Source organism: Lycorma delicatula, chromosome 2 (genome assembly GCF_047948215.1).
Source record: "Lycorma delicatula isolate Av1 chromosome 2, ASM4794821v1, whole genome shotgun sequence".
In the NCBI taxonomy this organism is placed as follows: domain Eukaryota; kingdom Metazoa; phylum Arthropoda; class Insecta; order Hemiptera; family Fulgoridae; genus Lycorma; species Lycorma delicatula.
The window spans coordinates 216,284,933-216,297,602 of record NC_134456.1 but is presented as its reverse complement, the minus strand read 5'-3'; the positions used below and the strand labels follow the sequence as shown (position 1 = coordinate 216,297,602).

The following is a 12,670-nucleotide window of genomic DNA, read 5'->3' as shown; positions in this document are numbered from 1 at the left end:
AAAATGTCAAGTACAATAAATTATAAAATTTACATAATGTAGTTGTAGCAGAAGCTGTTCTTGTCAGTTAATTTGTTTGGTATGTAGGCCGTATAATAATGATGATGGTAATGGTGATTGTAACTGTGAACTGTTAATATTATATATTGTACTACGTTGTTCTGTTACAGGCCTGGTGGAGGGGGCAGCCGAGAACTGGTTAAGAGTAATCAGGAGACGCTGTCAGTCACACCAACCAGCAGGGTAACTAAAGATAATGTTACATTATCATGCACATAGATTATCATCATCTAATGTATACATACAACATCATCTAATGTACACACCCACACCCCCTTAACAATCATAATAAATACTTTTACAGCACTAATTTTTATAGATACTGCATACCAGTCAAAGACAGTGAAGTAAATTCCTTTTTATTTTACCATGATACTTGATTTAATTACATTATTCATTTTTTATACTTTTTATTAAAGTGTATCTCCCATAAACTCACTTTTTATTGTAAATTATTATAATAATTATTTATTAAAGTTATTATTTGAAGTCATCATATGTTTTGTATTAATTTTATTTTAACTATTTTTTGAAGTGTATTTGAATAATATATTTCTACACTCAATAAATAATTAATTATAGAACAGATTTTTATGATTCAAAACTGATAGATATATCTTCCATAGCATTGCTGCTCAAAAAGAGATATTGGTTAAATATCCCTCTGAACTTTTAACAGTAACGTATCTTTTTACATAATACAAAAAACAAGATAGGAGTACTGATGTCCCCTATAAAAAAGCATTGCTGTGTACCTGTCATTAACCATATTTTATTTTCTATTTCCTTTTTCATATTAGTCTTTTAATTTATTCAGTGTGCATATATAATATGTCATATTGTCTAAAAAGTATTAAGCCTTTGTAGACTAAAATTGTTATTGGAAAGTATCGTTGTGTGACCATATATGCACTATTTTTTTCGATGACCTTCTGTTACTTTTTCGGCTACATCATAATTTTGTCGCTATAGAACTTAAGTAGTTTCTGGTCAAAAAATTGTGACACGTGGTTTTCACAGGCCTCTTTTGAAACTAACTTAACACCATTCAGGGAGTTTTGCAGAGTGAAATAAATGATAGCCTGACAGTGCCAGGTCCAGGCCATACGGTAGATGCATTAAAACCTTCCAGTCAGGTTCTCTCAATTTCTGACAAGTCGTTACAGATGTATGCGGTCTGACATTGTCAGTGTGGTATTTGACACTCTTTCTGTTGACCAGTTCAGGTTGTTTGTTTTGAATTGCTAGTTGCAATCGTACTAATTGTTGACAATGCAGGTCTGAATCTATCGTTCTGCCTGGTGGCAGAAGCTTTTGTAGAGATTCGCAAATAGATATTCGATTGAGTAAATTTCTTTGAGTCAGATCATGTGGCACCCAAATGTCAAGCTTCTTTTTGTAGCCAACTTTCTTGAAATGGTTTAACATTGTTGATGGATGTTTAGGTCATTGGCGATGACAAAAGGCTCATTACTTATCAGACTAGCTGTTGTATGTATGTATATATATATATACATACATATATGCAGATGTTAACAAAGTATGCTTGGTAACCCTTAAAATTATTTTCATCATTTAAATAGAAAAATGAAATGTGGCAAATGATCCTATCCCAAAATGATCTAATCCCAAAATCATCCCAAAATGGATTTTTATCCAAAAAAAAAAACAGAAAAAACTTAATTTTTTTTTAGCTCGCCATTTGGTTTAGCACGAAAATGGTTTGGATTGGCTGAATTTTTTATGACGACAGAAGTCAGTAAATATTTCTTTCCTTGATTACCATTCCTTTGTGTCTTGGGATTTTGAAACTATTAATTATAATATCAAGTGATATTTTATGATTTCCATATTAAATTTTTTTATTCTATCTGATCGTGGAAAGCAACTTCATGAAAACAGACAGCAGAAACCACCCTAATGACTTCAATTGTTGATGTGACTATAAAAAAAAATTCTTGTAATTAGAAAATATACTGGTCATTTTACATATTATAAAATAGCATGATCTTGGGTTAAGCTTAGAGCAGCAGTGCACCTAAATGACCAGTCGAGCCTGACTCGGGACTCCCCTTTGGTAAGACAACATTAAATTCTAGCGAAGATTGGTAAAATAGTCCATCCATAATCTAAATATTATGTCTACAATGAAATACTCATTAATAATATGTTTACTTACATCGGTGTGGTCTTCACAGAAGAAGACAGTTGAATTATCCACTACTATATCATCAGGATTTCTGCAAGCAAGTTGCAACCACTTTTTGTGCATTTCAGCATTTTTGTAACACATACAAATATTTTTCCCGTGTCTTTCTTGAATTATTTGTGTATGCTAGCACTACACACCATTTGTAACTCATTTTCTTTGATAAATCACTGTGAAAAATAACACAAACAAGAGAATGCTAACTCAGCTTGTGACTTTTGATTTTTATTTACTGATATGTGACATCACTGAAGCCAGTGTAGTGCCATATTGCTCAAGATGGCATTTTGGTGGTTTATTTAAATAGTGCATTTTTATTTGCTATTTTTTGAAGAAATACATAAAATAATTAAAGTTACCACTTTTTGTGGGCTTGATGAACACCACTGAGATGATCTCCAGAAACCAGTCAAATAGCCTATTCTATCCTTCCCATTTAACACTTGAGTTGCCCTCTGTTGAGGCTCCTTGGGTGCATGTGGGGTGGAAAATAATTATTTCAAGAAAAGGGCATTTGCTAATTTTCAACTTTCTATGTTTAAGTCTTGAAAGGTTACTTAAGTATTGGCATATTTTTGTTATTATCACCAAATACACAAGGTAGTTTATATATCAAAGGGAAGTCCAAAAAATTCAAGTTAGTTAATTTTTCAAAAGTTTCTTATATGAAAAAGTTATTGAAAACATTACTGGAACCTATTTTGAGGTGTCAACCTGAGCTTTTTCATTATATTGACTGTCATATAATTGGCATTCTTGTATCTTTTCCTTCAGAGTACTTTTCAAGAGGAAACAAGTAAAAATCAGCTAGTGCCAAATTGGGAGAACGGTTACTGTTTTTTTGTGTTTTGCCAAGAACTGTTTGACAAGCATCAATTGATGTGCCAGTGCATTGTCATGCAAATGAATACTGTGGCAAAATATGATTCATATTCCATATCCCAACTGTTGATACTACTTACTTGATATTTTTCTTACTTTCTTCTATATTTTCAAAAAAACATGTTCAATATTTTTCTTCATTTGTCCAGGTAGACAGGTACATATTATGAATTTCATCTTCAATACTAACATCATTACTATAAAATCCTTATACCAATAATAAACCATTGTTTCTTCATTGCCAGTTCTCCATATGCTTGTTCAGACAACCATAAAATCTTGACAGTGATTTTTTAAGCAAATCGCAAAATTGTTTATTTGTGTGTTGTTCAGTTGCTGCCATTTTTCACTAAAACATACTCAATATAAAACAAACAGTTTTAGTATTACTGTATGCGAAACAGAAAACATGACTGTGATACAGCTATACTGCGACATCATAAGATTGTTAATGTTAAAACCAAATATTTCTGTATTGTAACTGCTGTTTTAAACTGCATGAAGCAATTTCAAAATCTTTTTGAACCAATCTGTGTGTTTGTGTGTGTGTGTGTGTGTGTGTGTGTGTGTGAATTTGTAATTAAGGGTCATAGCAATGTATGATAATTATTATCACATGAGTTTTCTGTGCATGCTCAAACCCTAATAGATGAATGGAACCGTGCTTTTTCGATATAGAAAAAACATAGTTCAAAATATTATCAGAATTTCAGCTAGAAACTATTGAAACCATTCATAGTATTGAATTTTTATTTTACAGTTTACAGCCCATTAAGATTCAGCAGCAAGGGTACACAATGAAAAAATGTGCATTCGCATCTATATTTTATAAGCAGGTACTTTCAGAGGAAAGGGGAGGGTGTTAAATATTCCCACTAAAAATAATTACTTTCCAAAATTCAGGAATGTTTCCATAAAAAAATCCTGGAAATTTACACATCACTGTGTACGACTGCTGTTAATTTTCTACAGAAAAATTTATGTTGCTTTGAATTGAAGGTATTTTACTGTGGTCAAGTATAACCTTGCTAGGAGTACAGCTGTAAAGGCGTGTTACATACAAGTTTGTATTCGTTATGGTTATAATTACTATTATTTTTAATTGTAATGATTAATCCCTCTATGAATCATGACATATTGCCAATGGTGAGGGGGTTTGAGTACTCAGTGATACAGAGTAGACCAAAGGTGCAACCATATCAGAGAGATATCTGTTGAGAGCCAGACTGAGGAATCATTCTTGAAAGAGGGCAACAGCACTTTCAGTAGCTGTTAAGGACGTAGGTCAGGAGGATTTAGACGACCAAATTATGAGTACTGCGCAGCTGAAAGGAATGGAAAACTACAGCTGTTTTTTTTCCAAGAAAATGTAGCTCTCTGCATTTCATGTAACAAAAAAGAAGGCATCTTCCTTGCTAATGTATTCTGGAGTTAAACTAGTCAGAGGTCACCAGAAAATTAAAAAATAACATCCTACGAGCCAGAGCGTGGAATGTTAGAAGTTTAAAAAAGGTTGGTAGGTAGAAAATTTAAAGAGGGAAATGGGTAGGTTAAATGTATATGTAATAGAATTAGCAAGATTCTCTGGGAAGAGGAAAACAACTTTTGGTCAGGTGATTCTAGGATAATTAACTCATCGTCAAATAAAGGGCAAGCAGAAGTAGATTTTGTAGTGAAAAAGAAGATAGGGAAGAGAATAGAGTATTTCGAAAAGCTTAACCATAGAATCACTGTAGTACGGATAAAGTCAAAACCTAAGCCAATGACTGTTAACATCTATATATCTACAAGTGCACATGATGATGAGGTAGAATGTGTAGATGAAGAAGTTGATGAAGCAATTAAATACATAAAAGGGGATGGAAATTTAATAATAGTTGGAGACTGGAATGAAAACATTGGAAAAGGCAATGAAGGAAATGTGGGTGAATACGGGCTGGGCAAAAGGAATGAAAGAGGGGACCGACTTATTGAGTTTAGCACGAAGTATAATTTAGTAATTGCCAACACCCAGTTTAAAAATCATAATAGAAGAATATACACATGAAAAAAGCCAGGTGATACTGCAAGGTACAAGACAGATTATATCATTGTTAAACAAAGATGTAGAAATCAACTCATTGACTGTAAAGTATATCCAGGTCAGACATTGATAGCAACCATAATTTAGTGATAATGAAATGTAGATTGGGGTTTAAGAACCTGAAGAAAAGATGTCAGATGAATTGGTGGAATGTAGAGAAGCTTGAGGAAGAGGAGGTAAAAAACGTTTTTGAGGAGGACATCGCAAGAGGTCTGAGTAAAACAGATAAGATAGAAAATGTAGAAGAAGAATGGGAGAATCATAAAAAGGAAATTCTTAAATCAACAGAAGCAAACTTAGGTGGAACAAAGAGAACCGGTAGAAAATTTTGGATAATGGAGAAAATATTCCAGTTCATGGATGAACGTAGAAAGTATAAGAATGCTAGTGATGAAGAAAGTAAAAGGAGCTATTGACAATTAAGAATTACTATAAACAGGAGGTGCAAATTAGCGAAAGAAGAGTGTATTAAAGAGAAGTGTTCAGAAGTAGAAAGAGAAATGATCATTGGTAAAATAAACAAAGCACATAGGAAAGTTAAGAAGAATTTTGTGATACATAAATTAAAATCTAATAATGTGTTAAACAAAGATAGTACACCTATTTATAACACAAAAGGAAAGGTTGATAGAGGGGGGGGGGGGTGGAATGTATTGAAGAGTAATACAGATGAAATGAATTAGAAAATTCATTATAAAATGTTATAGAGGAAGAAGAGGAAATCAAAGAGGATGAAAGGAGAGAAAATACTGAGATCTGAATTTAAGAGAGCATTAAAAGGTTTGAATGGCAGAAAGGCTCCTGCAATAGATGGAATATCTACAGAATTACTGTGTAGTGCAGGTGACGAAGCAATAGATAAATTATACTAACTGGTGTGTAATATTTGCAAAAAAAGGGAAGTTCTGACAGTCTTCAAAAAGAGTGCTATAGTCATGATACCAAAGAAATCAGGTGCAGATACGTGTGAAGAATAAGAACAATTAGCTTAATTAGTCATGCATCAAAAATTTTAACTAGAATTCTGTACAGAAGAATTGAGAGAAGAATAGAAGAAGTGTTAGGAGAAGACCAGTTTGGTTTCAGGAAATGTATAGAGATAAAGGAAGCAATTTTAGCGTTCAGATTAATAGTAGAAGGAAGATTAAAGTAAAGCAAATCAACATACTTTGTATTTAGAGACGTAAAAAAGGCATTCTTTTAATAATGTAGATAATGTAGACTGGAATAAAATGTTCAAGATTTTAAGAAAATTAGGGTTCAAGTAAAGAGATAGAAGAACAATTACTAGCATTTACAGGAACCAAACGGCAACAGTAATAATTGAAGAACATAAGAAAAAAGCCATAATAAAAAAAGAAGTCCAACAAGGATGTTCCCTATCTCCCTTACTTGTTATTCTTTACATAGAACTAGCAATTAATGATGTAAAAGAATAATTTAGATCCAGGGTAACAGTAAAAGGTGAAAAGATAATGATACTACGATTTGCTGATGATATAGTAATTCTAGCTGAGAGTAAAAAGGATTTAGAAGAAACAATGAACGGCATGGATGAAGTCCTACGCAAGAACTACCGCATGAAAATAAACAAGAACAAAACCAAAGTAATGAAATGTAGTAGAAATAACAAAGATGGACCACTGAATGTGAAATAAAGCTGGATGAAATAAAAGCAATATAAAATGCTGATAACAGGCGAAACAAGCCTTCAGTCAGAAATATAATTTTTTTACACAAAAAATTAATTTAAACATCAGGAAAACATTTTTGAGAGTTATGTTTGAAGCATAGCTTTATATGGAAGTGAAACTTGGACGATTGGAGTACCTGAGAAGAAAAGATTACAAGCTTTTGAAATGTGGTGCTACAGGAAAATGTTAAAAATGAGACGTGTAGGATATCACGGGTATCCCAAAATGAAACGACTGGCACTAGATTGGGATAATTGTAGAGCTGCATCAAACCAGTCAAATGACTGAAGACAAAAAAAAAGAAGACATCATAAAATAATTCTGCTCCAAGAAGCATGTTAATGTCACTTAGTTTGTGGAAATCTGGATCGGCCATTAGCAGATTCTGAGGTAATTTCAAACTTGATTTTCTGATTTGAGCTGTGAGTAATTGTTAAGTGGTGGTTGGTAAAACTACGCACTCAATATTCGCTGCGAATCTGTTCACTCTTGATTTAATACATTCCACGAAATTAGTTGTAATGATTGTGGCCTTGCTTATACCATTACATGTTTTTCTTTTATGGTAGTCTTTAAAACTTAGCAGTTTTCTCATTGATGAAATTGGACTGTGAATCACTGTCAAGTAATATGCGACAACAATGAGAATTACCATGTATATCCAACACTAAAACAATGGCTGTTGACAGCATGACAACAGGTATGGATTGCTTCAAACTAGCATTTGACATGGATACTATTGTTTGTTGTGGAATTTCTACTGGAGACAATTCATCGCCGCTAGCAGAAATCTAATTTTGTTTAATACTAGAATTAGGTCTCATGTAATGCAGCAAACTATTATATTTTTTGCTACAATTTTTGCATGAGCCTGATTGACAGACTTTTATGCTGACTGTTTAGACAGTTGAAGCACAGACCACGTTTTTTAAGCTCAAGTTCAGGGTCAGGAATTGATAACGTTTTGAAAGCTTCACAAAAATAGATTGGGTTTGCGGTTGATTACTAAAGAATAATTTTTTGTAGACATGACAATTTTCAGATAATGTATTATTTTTTGAAAATTATTTAAATTTTGGTAGTTGCACTTTATTTGGTAATTGATTGTTCATATGCGATTTATGAGACTTGCTATTTTCAACTGATTCCATACCTTGACATTTAATTGCAGAAATGTTTCTAATTCAGACATTGTTGGCAACTGATTTATTTCTAAAGAATTTTCCCATTTACGTAAGGTAGCTGAATCTAATTTAGTAATTTCATGTAGTTGGCTTTTCATGTAGTAATTACATGAATTAAGAGTGTATCCCATTGCTGAATTGATTGCCCTAATCCTGCTAGAGCACCTATGTGTTTTAATGCACTGTCTAAAAGCTTTCGTTATGTCAAAGAATTTTCTCTTTCATTTTTGGAGACGTTGAATAGTGCACTTACTATTGACCGTGTGCTTAATATTTACCTGAATGATTTGCTCCCAGATAACACTATCATGGGTGAGGTTTCATACCACCGGCGTGTCAGGCGGGAAGTCGCAATTTTTGAGACCAACTTACAATCTTCTGAGATAACTGAGGCGAGATGCATCAGGTGATCTGCAGTATGGCATGGCACAAGGCCCCCGGATATGATTGTATCACAGTGGAGCTCCTCGTTCAAACACTTCCAGTAGTTCTTGGTCCTCTAACTAGAATATATAATAGGTTGCTCTTCGCCGGCCACTTTCCAGCGTATTGGAAGCGTGGAGACTAGGTATTGCTGTTCAAAGGTGGCGACAAAGATCCTACTGTTAGTTCTTGTTACCGTCCACTAACGCTCTTTGGCAAGGTTTTGAGAAGGCACATTAATGTTAGATTGGTCACTGATCATTTGCTGTTGGACAACCAGTATGGTTTCCGACTGGACAAGGGTACTGATGATACCATATTAAAGGTGATTGATATAGCTTCCTCTAGTTTATGCAAATATGTATTAGGGATTTTTCTGGACATACCCAGGGCATTTAATAACTTATGGTGGCCCTCTTGCCTGTTTCAGATGTAGAAGCTTAAATGTGCATGAAATTAATTAGAAGTGCTCTTAAGTTACTTCAGCCATCGGACGGTTTCCATGCGTGATGGCGGGTCGGAGGTTCACAAAACCTTAACTAAAGGATGCCCTCAGGGTAGTGTTCTGAGTCCCCTTGTTTGGAACATAGAATTAGATTCCATGTTGTGTTTGAGGTTGTCATATGGTTGTCGTTTCGTCACTTATGCTGACGACGCACTGTTACTGATTGAAGGGGATTCGCGTAACGAGTTAGTTCCGAGCTGCTCATGCTTGTGAGACACTCCAGCTGTGGAGTCTCCAATGTAAGATGATTTTCAGCCCAAAGAAAACCACAATGATGTTGCTTAACAGCCGATTGGCTGCTTCCTGACGAATCTGGATTCAGATGGCTGGTCTCCCCATTTGGTATGTTACGGGTCAAAAGTACCTGGGTGTTATCCTTGATGAGAATTTTCCATTGAAGGAACATCTACAGTATGTAGCAAAAAAGGGTGGTGTTGTTCTTTGTGAAATCCATAGTCATTCATCTCAATTGGAGTTGAATTACAGTACCATGCATATCATTTACAAAGGTGTCAGTGAGGCTATTATGCTATATGGTGAACCAGTCTGGACTCACTGCTTGGCTTGGCTTAGGTGTTACGCGGACATTTTGCTGCAGGCCCAGCGATTCTTCTTGCTGGCTGTTACAGGCGTTTACAGAACAGTCTCGCAGGAGGCAGTCTGTGTTATAGCCGGAGTCAAACCAATAGATATCTTGGCTAATGAGTGTAAGGAACGCTACATTTCCAAGGTAAATAACCTATTGACATCAGAACGAAAGCAGGAGATTAAGGATCGGGCCCTTGCGTCTTGGCAGGTCAGGTGGGATGAATCCCCCACAGGTCGCTACACGCACGGTATATTTCCTATAGTGTCTGATGTAGGTTCGATTAAATGGGTTTTCCCCAATCAGTATATCACACAGTTTCTCTCCGGGCATGGTGCCTTTCAGGCGAGTTTGGCCAGGTTTCGTCTGGTGGATTTGAGTTAATGCCTGGATTGTGAGACTAATGATACAGTGGACCACGTCCTCTATGTCTGTCCCTGATATGAAGTCTAACGTTAATGAGCTGTTAGGGAACTTGAGAGAATACATTTCTTTCTGGATCTCCGTATTATCTGGATGATCTGCAAGGAGTGATCTATAGTGGCTGGTTTTCTTCACACCCTTGCGGTGTGTAGGTCTGCAGAAGGAGTTTAGTCGAGGTATTTGATCGTGGTAGGATCCCAAGTGGCTAGGATTCTGGCCTAGGTATTGGATTGGTTGGAGGTATGCACATTGGCATCATGCCATGGTTATATTGGTATTGTTTTTAATTAGATTTGGGCTCACGTTTGGCCATGCTGCCGGGGTATGATAGCTTGTGCAACCGGCAGCGTGGCTTAGTACCGCCGGTGGCAGTCCTGATTGTGACTTTGTAATACCACGCAAGACTCCATGATGGGGGTGCAGGGTTTGTCTCCGGCTCCTGCACGGACTGGAATGACCTTACATTCGCCTTGTTAGGTGACTTAATTTGTTCGACTTATTTGGGTGTAGGTCTGAAGTTCTATGTTGCATAAAACATAACTCTGATTGGCGTGAGTGTAGCATTGATTTAACTTTCAGCTCGTTTGTTTTTTGAGCTTTCACAGTCACGAAAACAGTGCTGTCAAATTTGGACTAGGCACAGGGTCTGCAGTTTCGGTTTGTTAGTTTGAAGGTAAAATTTGATTGTATCTTACTGATGCAAATGTCTGCTGAGGCATTTACATTAGTGGCATCCTGACCAAGGCCTGGTTGATGACTGTGAGGTGTAATCAGTTAGAGGGTGTAAAGACAACCTCTGGTAAAGCCCCTCAGGGTTCAAAATGGAGGGGGTGGTGTGGCGACCGGTAACGTCACAAGGTGGGTGTCTTCCCCCTGCGGGGTTGGGAGTGCACTTACATGTTTATTAATTAAAAACTTTTCATTGTCATATCTGGCCTTTAAAAGTTTCCAAGCAACCTTATAATTTTTGGTTGAACTTTCTAGAGATGATAAAATTTCAGCTGTTTCACCTTTTAAAGAACATTGGAGGTAATGAAGTTTCTTACATTGTTTTAGAATGAATGAGTGACACAAACATGTCATGAAATTGGTTTGATTTCACTGCTACATGGGTTTTCACATGATTTAAGAAGGTCTTGTGCTGTAGACATTAACGAGAAAAATTCAGACTCAAAATTTTCCCTTTCTTCAATCTGACTTGGAATCATACTGTAATTCTATTTGTAGTTGAATTTTATCAAACTCAGACCAATCAATAATCTTCAAGCTTAGTGAGTCTAACTTTTAATTGTGTAACTTCATTTACATTTGATACAGCAGCGAAAAATGTTTTGAATCTTGTTAAATTAGCTTTAACTAAGCTACATTGTTTAATTAATTGCTTAATTTCGGTCATTTTTGCAAATGAAACAAAAAAAATAATATTATACAAATTAATTGTATAGTAGCCTATTATATTTTTAATACGTATGAAATAATTTATCGAGACATGTGATAGGCGATTGGACTGAATAGGTATTATGACTATGCAGTTTAACTAAATAAACAAGAATAAATAATATGATTAAGTACTTAAAAGTATAGAATCAAATTTGTGGTAGGATAAAGTGTACAGTAAAGGAAATTTGCAATAAAGATTATGATTCACTATAGGAATGTTTTGGCAACAGATTACAAAATAACATGCTTTTACTTGTCTTGTTTATACAGCGATTGTTTATTTACTTACACAGCGATAACATAACTCTGGCCTTATCTCCAACTGAAATGTAACAGCATTATGTTACGCGCACACATATATGAAAGCAACAACACAATTCATTTCAGCAGAAATAAAACTGTAAATTTATCCATCTTAATTATTATAACTTTGATGCTTTAGAAAAGATCACAGTGTATACCGAACACATCTTTGAAGAATTAATTGTAAATTATTACATTGTCACAAATTTACACCGTTTTGTTTGCACTTGAAAAAAAAAAAAACATCTATTTCGGTAAAAAAGATGCGGCCCAAGACAGCAATGGTTGGTGGTTATAAAACAGATAAGTGGACTGTATAATAAGATGTCATTGTTTGCATGTAACTAAAAGTTATGATGACATCTTTATTATATTAGATTGATATCGACTGACACGTCATGTCCACTTCACAAACCCAACTGAGCAACACACATGAACAAGAGAATGGGAGACTCCCCACTACACCATACACACAAACATGCACCACATACAGAAAAATATTCAATAGTTGTTTAGTATGTAATAAATTATTATAAATAGTGTTTGTTTATGTTGGCAACATCATTATAACAGATGAGAAAAATATATACATTATTTTATTTAGTCTTAATAAAATAATTAAATGGCACATATCAATAACTGAATGTCAGCTATTATAATTTGATTAACTATTTTAATAAAGTCAGTTTATATAATCTAATTCTAACAATTGGTTATTCAAGCAATTTTTCTAACAAATGTGACCTTTAAATTATAATCTTTAACAATTAGCATTCATGGCGGATGACCAACTTACTTCGGCTGAAGATTTAGGAACGCCCACTATGCCTGTGCCTTGTCCTATATTTGGGGTAAAAGTAACCATTAATAATGATATA

At 34.8% G+C, this 12,670-nt stretch overlaps 1 protein-coding gene across 1 annotated transcript in view; it reads left to right on the top strand.

The window, feature by feature from the left end:
• LOC142319650 (ankyrin repeat and BTB/POZ domain-containing protein 2) overlaps nucleotides 1–12,670 on the top strand; it is a 165,689-nt gene that overhangs the window by 77,575 nt on the left and 75,444 nt on the right. Inside the window, exon 3 of the mRNA XM_075357190.1 lies at nucleotides 171–243. Within this exon, the coding sequence (XP_075213305.1) occupies nucleotides 171–243 (73 nt within the window). The remainder of the gene's footprint in view (nucleotides 1–170; nucleotides 244–12,670) is intronic.